An 8,799-nucleotide genomic window follows, 5' to 3' on the forward strand; every position below is an offset into this window, starting at 1 on the left:
GACGCACGTCAAAGATGAAGTCAAAAGTGTAGTGGCTGTGACCATACCTTTGACACTAGTCAAAAATGAAGTCAAATACGACCGCTACACTTTTACAACACTCTTGAATGGTGCTGAAAGGTGAGAGCAAATATGCAATGAATTACGTCTACAAACACCTATGTCGAAACTGATATCGACAAAGGAAATTAAAAAGTTGTATTTGAATACTGTTTTAAAGATATTTATACGACAATACCGAACACGGGCGGGTAATCATTGTAATTGCTGTTTTATAATTATTTTTGAAAATGTTGTAGAATATGTACTTTTTCGAAGTGATTTTTTTTTGTCTTATCTTGAGTGGATCATTTTCTCCTTGATCGATCAATATACCATGTAATGACAGCGACGCAAAACAATGACTCAACCATTGGACGATGGAAGACTGAACCCAAGCAAGACACCCTGTTTTTGGTGCGAAATTGTCGCGGCTGCAAACTCTCTCCGCCCGCGCAAACAAACAAACTACGCAGATCTGAAGAAAACAAAACCTGCTTTTTTGTACGAAGCAGTCCAGCTTTTGTTAACAAATATTTTCACCCTTATCTTTGATAGAGTTTAGACCACAAACTTGTTCAAAAGGTACGTGTCTTTCTTTTCTATATGTTCATGCAATAGTTGTTCTTCAAACTTCATAGTTGTTTTACTGTGTTAAGCTTACGGAAACCAACTCCGAACAGGCGTGTATGTCGTGCTTGGGAGCTTTTCTGATGGTTAAATCTGGTTCAGTAAACTATAAAAACTTTTCTATATCACAGTGGAGTTTACATTAGATCAAGCCCTTTTTTCTTAATAGGGTTAGTGCATTTCTGCAAAAGTAATAGCTGGCTTATATTTCACAATGCAATTCAAGTCAAAACTCCATCAAGAACCTACTAACATCAAGATTCCAACTCTGGTTAAACTACTTCAGGGTAATGAAATAATATAAGACTTACATATATTTTTTTTCATGGACAGTGTACTTCAATAAAAATATCTGTACCAGACTTTGATGGGCATATTACTGAAGAAAGTACATAAGCTTATTTGAACAGGATTCAGTTAAGTTTATCAAACAAAGAAGTGTGGTTATTTGAAGACTTCGGATGTTTTACAGACGTGAGTATCTCTTTCTATTGATTTTTCTGGGTTCTATACGTAATGGGGCTCAGGCTGCATAATTTTTAAAATATTCCATTGATTTTTGTGCCACCACAGTGGCAGCTAGGTATGTTTCAACATTTAATAATAATCATTCAAACATACCGAGCTGTCCCTTCTTTATTGTGACTGGACAATAACTTTAAAAGTAGCCTGCGTAGCAAGCTTTTCCGCGCGAGTTTTCTGCAAGAGACTAAGTTTGTAGAGGGCAAAAAAAGAGGAAGGAGGGGCCGGGAGGGGCTAACTCGCGCAATAACTCTATTGGAAACGCTTGTTATGCGGGCTAGGTGTAATATAAAGTGTTTCTTTAGTTTAATTTTAAGCTTTGGGCATGGAGGGAGATTTTCATTGAATTTTCTTGGACTTAATTAAGTGAAGGCTCGATTCAAACGTCAAATTTCACAAATAACGAACTTAATGACAATGCATGTACACGAAATGTAATGTTCCCATTCAAAAGCATGACGTTCGCTGCACATTTTTAATCGGGTCTTTAAGTTTTGATAAAGGTAAAGAGAAAGGGGAATTTTCTGCAGGAAAGGAGCGATAACAAAAAGGGAGTGGGGCCGAAAAATTTATTTAAAACACTATGACTGGATTTTTATCTCAAATTGCTATATTCTTTTACAATTATTTCACAGATAAAAGAAACAAGGCAAAGTGATAAGTCTCCAGTGGAACGAAACACACAACAGAGGAGGATTGAAGTTAGATACATGGCGTTTGTCTTTCACTTACATCAAGAATCAAAAGCACTCTAGAATGAAAATCTTCGCAAAGATAACATCAAGACAGATGGGCTCCTGATCAAGAACATTTCTTACTTACCATGATTTTTGCACTGGCTTGCGTGAAAGAAGTGTTTTAAACTATTTTGCAGGTTGCCGTCCGTGACAACAGCGTGTATCTGGAACATTTATAGTGCTTCAAAAATTTGCGGCAGTCATTATGATTGTCCATTGACAGACTGCAATGAGTACTTTAGACAATAAATCGTGAAAAGGTTTTAAAAAATCATTTTTATGCGTTTAAGTTTTAATCGGAATTATTCAGCTTTCTAATCATCTAATGAGGTTTTAGGACAATAAAGTACAACATTGAGAACTCAGTCTCTTATCTGTCTACCTTTTTAAACGGTATCCAGGTCGCAATTGAATTTGATTGAAATCTCAAATTGGATTCTAGCCAGTATATCAAGTGCTTATGACTAGCGAGGCAATAACGCGGCATTCGCGCGAAGCGCGAAACGAGCGAGAGGCGGATGCGAGGGGAGGAAAAAACCCAAACATATTTGGCAACACCTTTATTAAACCTTTGACTTAAATCTCAGACGCATTTGACGACAACTTTGTCACACATTTGACCTGAGGCTCGGACACGTTTGACGACACTTTTCACAAGCCTTTGACTTTAATCACAGACATAACTTTACCGCGCTTTTGTCACACCTTTGGCCAAAATCTAAGACATATTTGACGACGCCTTTGATAGGGGTACAAATGCTAATGAAATATACCTTTGACGCGCGTCAAAGGTAGGGGTTAAAGGCGTGACAAAAACGGCCTTTATCGCCTGAAGACTCGCCTTTGACCGCGAGCAAAGGTAAACATTTGTCGCGCGTCAAAGTTGTACAAAGGTGTGCAAAGGTGGCCTTTATCGCCCGTTTGATTTCACCTTTGACGTTAGGTAAATCCGTTTTTTCGTCCCGTGAAAGTTAAACATTTTCAAGTGATTTTCAAGTGACAAACCAAGAAATATCTTTTGGAAATTTCTCCATAACACAGGCTTGCTTTACTTTTTTCGATCGTAATTCATGTTTAACGTTCAAATTATCAACTGCATGTAGTACTCTGAACCGGATGTAATAACACAACGATTTGCTTTAATTGAAAAGAAGCTATTGGTCCTTAACGAAGAAGAAAGAAAACAAGGAAACAAGAAAGAAAAGCTAACAGAATCATTACTCTTGACGGTGAAAATAGCTAGAAGGTCAAATTACAACATTGGTCTTAGAAAGTTCGCATAAACAAAATCACTGCCGAAACCACAAAGAGGCTCTAAATGAAGAAACCTACCGACTCTCCACAATGATTCTTCATTCGCAGTTCAATTTAACATTTTGGTTTCGAAGACGAGGACAGTTTTGATGTTTACGATAAAGATTATCGAAATGTTTGAACTCCACGCACGCATGCCAGGGATGCGATCCGCTGAAATTGTTCATAATTATACATAATTATGCGAATGTTTAGACAATCAACCAATCAAAATCACTACCTGGTTTTCGGGGAGTGATTACGTCACTGAACGGCATTAACGGCCGGTCTATTCAGTCGTTGCTGAGAGGAGAAAACGACTCGAAGCAATCGGATGAAATTCTGGCTACCACCTACCCTTAGTGAAAAAAAAACTACAAATTGATTTTTTGCAACGTTGTCCTTGATCCTGTGCCAATACATCCATTGTTCTCGAGTTTAACCCTTTTGTGACGGTCGGTGAGTAGCGAAAAAACTGCATTTTCACCAATTCCTGTTATTTGGACTGGTTTTCGGCTAATTAGCATAATAGTAGCTAAAAACGAGTTTTGTAAGGAAAAAAGCATATTTCCGCCTAATCTGACGTAATAAAACAACTTTTTTGTTTTTCCCGCAAGCGCAAAAGCCAAAATTTGGACTTTTTTTGGCGAATCTATTTCGATCTTTCTCTCTCGCTCTCTTTTTTCCCTTTCTTTTCCTTCTTTATTGGCGGTTTTGTAGCCCACTTTATCGCCTTTCTTTGCTTGAAATTGTGGCTGGCTAAACTTTTAGTAAAGGGGCAAATTTACTTTTCACGGAGTCGTATGTAAACAGCAAAATTGGCAGTGGATTTTTCCCCAAAATGTTACCTTTTGTTGTGAGTGTAACTCTGTCCGGATTGGTCAGAATATCCAAAACGAGGTATCACTAGAAAGACCTGTGTTTGCTGACTTTGTTGCTTACTATTTTATTAACTTAAATGGAAAGCTAAATGCTTCCAGGAAGGAAGATATGCATCGTTGCATATGGAACGAAAACGACCAAAGCAGTCGTCGAAGGGTTAAAATACCTCTAATTTTGACCATATATGGTCATTTGGTGAGAAATTTGAATTTCTTTAATTATCTGTAACTTTACGCCTTTTAATCCGATTAAGATGGGATTTTCAACAGATATCATAGAAATCTATGCAGAAAACCAATATAAATTTTTTACCATTTCTTACCTGAATTTTTATTCTAATACCAAATTTGGACATCATCTATGACGTCACAACAGGGAAGAAATAAAAGCAATTAAAAGGTTATTTATCAACCTACTTCCCTGCCAAGTTTCGTCACCTTTGATTCATTTTATTCTGTCTTGTGCCTAAAACTCTCAGTTTTGAGAGGTGCGGGAGGAAAAGCCCTAGCAATCGACCACCGTGCATTGACCCCGATTCACGGTCCTCGGTGATTGCAGATAACAAGATCATGCACAAATTTAACCTTTGAACGTATACACAAATTCGTACTCCCACCGTGGTAAGAGGGCTGGGAGGTTGGATGGAATCCCCCTTAGAGTTTTTGATATGTTGCAGTATTTCGAAACGATTTTACCTTTAGTGGAAAGCCTTTGATCTTCTCCACGAGTTGAGGTATATTTTATAGGGGGTGGCGCTGCTGGGGGCCTGTGACGTCACCAACAATGGTCGCCATCTTGGATTTTACCAAGAATTGGAAATCAATTTTTGTGCTTGACATGAAAAATAACACGTAAATAAGCACTTTGCATGATTTTAGCCACAAGATTTACTATTATTGTTGAAAAAAGTTGAAAATAGATGTACTTTCGCTCAAAAATGGCTTGATCACCTCCTACTTATGACGTCTAGCTATAGAGGTGCAACTCTCTGGAACAGTCTGCCCTACAATCTTAGGCAAGAGAAATCTCTATATCGTTTTAAGCAATTGTTAAACTTTCATTTTAGTTAATTAAGTTAGATACACGGCATTCATGGAAAACAGGTGTAGTTTAGTGTAATTTTGAGTAGTATTTTTAAGAGACCCTTTAGGTACGTATTTTTTATTATTAAATATTGTTATGTAGTTATACTTTATATGTAACAAAAAACCTGATGAATTTTTGACCGTGTTAAAATAAAGATTTGAGATTTGAGATTCGATTTGAGATTTGAGACGTCATCTCTCGCAACCATAGATACTGACCATCACTGAACTTGACTGATATGCGCGAGGAATGAACGAAAAGCTACTAACTAAAAACATGAGGTGCTGATGTTTTATCCTCTAGGAGAATCCCCCCCCCCCCCGTCCCTTGTACATCCGAGGTAAAAGCTTAGTGAGATACAGACACAAACAAAAGCAAAACCTCTAGGCCACACTGAAACCAGCTGGGGCGGGCGAGGTCCAAAAAAAGTATTCGCGCAAAGGAAATTGTATGAATGTAAGAACATTATTTCTCAGTTCCAGACCTCCTGTCTTCCCCCGGGTGTTCGCTTTCCCGCACAAAAGAAAACAAAAACGGAGTATGCCAAAAAAAATTCAGAGAAATTGTTAGAAAGTCAGTAATTCAGCTGTTTTAACAGCTTGTTTGGAATTTCGAGCAAAAAATCAGAATTTCTCTGAGGCACAACGAGCCATCAATACGAATTTTCAGAACTCGTAATTTTAATGTTGTACAGTCGCCTCCCTCAAATGACGGACAGATGTTGCGTCCGTTTGCTCCTAGCTTCATGATATGATATTTTATTGTTTAATCAATTTTGTGCGGATAAATAAACAAGTCATAAGTTATGATCTAGGTAAGTTTAGGTTGCCTGGGTAGTATTTTGTTGCGATAACTCCAGCGACATACAACACAACACAAAGCTTGCGAAAATAACCAGACAACATCATTCCCAACCTCATTAATACTTCATAAAGACAATACAAAGGAAATGAATGTTTGCGAGTATTTGGAAATCAGATGAAAAACTGCTCATTTTTTCCCTCTTAATTCTCTTTCTAAAATCATTTTGTGTCGAAGTGAATATGTATCAAGCATTCAAAGCAGTGTTTCATCACCAGATGAAACACCTTGAAGTTCGTCAAAAATACTCCGCTGCCTGTCGTATTTTCAACACTCTACTCAGTGTTTCATACGGTGGTGAAACAATGCGTCTCGTACTTGATATATTACTTCAGACATTAAGATTCTCAATCAAAGAAAGAATGATGACTAAATAGTGCATAAGTAATAAGCTGTTATGAATTAACCGCACATCAAGTCCCATTTGATGAGAAATAAAGCGGTTGTTACTATTGTTGTGATAACACAAAGGTTTTTATTTTCATATCTCTTGCAAGGTTTCATAAAGAATTGGAAAATAATATGACTACTGAAAGGTTTTAGATAAAATATTGAATGAATCTCCCATTGGCCTTCGCATAATATATTTAACCTTGTACTCCCTAGGGCTTTTTCAGGTTTCTCAGCTGTTTCACATGTGCTGAATCTAAAGCAAATGATGGAAAACAATAGATTTTCCCTATTAGGGGCACATTTGAAGTTCGACGTTTAAAATGAGTCCTCATAAAGTAGAAAAGATCATCTAAATACGAAAGAAAAGAAAATGAAATACCTCAGTGAAGTCCGTTTTATCAGACGTTTTTTACTTCTATAATTTGGTCACAAAGCAGTACCTAACTAAAAATGTGTAGAATGCATGTAAACTAACGTTTACTTTTCTCTCAGAGAAAAGTAAACGTTAGTTTACATGCATTCTACACATTATTACCATGTACGTAAAAACATGGCATAACTGATAATTTTTATTCACTGATTACAGACTCAAAACCTCAGTTTTGCATGCACCTGATCAAACAATTCGCGTAGCACACGCCAAAATAATCATGGGGAAATTGGGTAAATGAAGCAAGGCAGAAATATTTATTACTTTTAAAGCTTTTTGCAGTCCTGTGACTGCTAAACCCCAATTTTCAAGTTCAGCTGGTTTTCTTTAGAATCTTTTGTTCTTGTCTTGTGCTGGATAAACGGTCGCAATTTTAGCTCTAACTGGAATATTGTCGGTATCCAGACCTGGGGTTTGACCACGAGTATCAAACTCGATCTTAACTTCGGGTCGAAATATAAGACAGTGCGTGGAACCACCATAGTGGAACATTCCGAGCTGATCGCCCTTCTTGACTCTGTCCCCCTCTTTAACAGTGATTTCGTTTGAAGAGACTTCTGACATACCGATTGCTACGAAACACATCAATCCAATATCAGGATTATCAGCCATAATGTAGATTATCCCTCGCGCAGCTACCTGTGCCAGGTATCCTTGAGACATGTTGGGTGATGCGGGGTCGTCCTGAATGTTATGGGTCTGCGAGTAATAAGAACCATCAACAAGTTCTGTTTTGTAGATTGTACCCGACACTGGGCTGTGCCATCGGTGATAGCTGGTGGCGCTTAGAAACCCTTGGTAGACGGTTCCACCATGAAATTTCTTGGCCAGGTCACTCTTGTTCAGCAAAAAATGCAAAGAGTACCGTTGTCTCTTAATCCAAAAGAAGTCCCTCGTTTTGACACATGTAGCTATCTGGTAAGGGGCCGACTCACAGGCGTTTGCAACAATGTAATCATCGTCTGGGAATTGGACTGGACGAACTCCAGGACGAAACTCTCTGGTGAAAAAATCATCCCATGACTTGAAACCATAATGAGGGGCATCTGGATCGCATTTAAACTCCTCAACAAAGTTTGGCATTGCTTCCATCGCATCCTCACCAAACCAACCTTGTCGAGGATGGTCAGTCAAGACATAGCAAGACTCTGGAGTTGACAGGAACTCTCCCCAATAATTGAGAATGTTCTTGAACAACCTGTTGACTTTGTCTTTCAGGAAGGCAGCAAATCCAGCCGTGGTAGCCATCGGCCAGTTCAAGATAGCATTGATTGGAAAGCCAACCAATGCAGTTTTGTTAAACATCGGAGCTGTTGTCATGATGTGGTCGATTATTATTATCATTAATTGCCAGGACGGAATTTTTATTCCTTCTGAAGAGTTTGGGAGTTGATACTGTTGCCAGAACATTTGATGAAAGAACATGTTGATCTCGTGGTCGGTGAGAATAGCATTCTTCAAATCTTCGACCGGTTTATGGAGACGGAGGTGCTTATCTGCAATTTTAGTGTCTGTAGATCGAAGTACACACAGAGCTGATTCGTCGTCTTCAGCTTGTGGGTGAAGAGTTAAAAGCATTTCTAACTTATCTTTGTATTTACATTGACACTCGTGGATCACGTTGGCCAACCATTCGTCAGTGACGTTCCTGTCGGCAGGAAGCCATTGACCAAGACGAAACAGCCTGCTGCTTGAGACTGATTGTATTGCGTGCATAAAGCACAACCAGCGAAAAAAACTTAACATCATCGTCACCATCTGTGCACGTTAATCTACGCAATTTTTAGTATTGGCATATGCGCATATTGATGAGTTGAGAGTTATTCTTGTCGACCGCCCTCTAGGGTATTTTTTCGATAACGAAACAAGAGACGTGTCCATGCAATTAAATTTTCAAAAATTTTGAAACAGCGACAAATGGTAGAG

At 38.3% G+C, this 8,799-nt stretch overlaps 1 protein-coding gene and 1 long non-coding RNA gene across 2 annotated transcripts; one reads left to right on the top strand and one right to left on the bottom strand.

Annotated features, from left to right (window-relative positions):
- Positions 1 to 232: 232 nt before the first annotated feature.
- LOC140935248 (uncharacterized) lies at positions 233 to 2,293 on the top strand. Its single transcript, XR_012165181.1, has 3 exons — positions 233 to 624; positions 1,003 to 1,143; positions 1,827 to 2,293. It is a non-coding gene; the product is annotated as an uncharacterized lncRNA (long non-coding RNA).
- A 4,711-nt stretch (positions 2,294 to 7,004) lies between these two features.
- On the bottom strand, positions 7,005 to 8,366 carry LOC140935250 (uncharacterized). The gene is made up of 2 exons (XM_073384792.1): positions 7,193 to 8,366; positions 7,005 to 7,153 (listed from the first exon to the last, which is right to left on the bottom strand). Exon 1 carries the CDS (start codon positions 8,296 to 8,298, stop codon positions 7,201 to 7,203), a length of 1,098 nt encoding a protein of 365 aa, XP_073240893.1. The 5' UTR covers positions 8,299 to 8,366; the 3' UTR covers positions 7,005 to 7,153; positions 7,193 to 7,200.
- Positions 8,367 to 8,799: the final 433 nt, after the last annotated feature.

Source organism: Porites lutea, chromosome 4 (genome assembly GCF_958299795.1).
Source record: "Porites lutea chromosome 4, jaPorLute2.1, whole genome shotgun sequence".
Lineage (NCBI taxonomy): Eukaryota > Metazoa > Cnidaria > Anthozoa > Scleractinia > Poritidae > Porites > Porites lutea.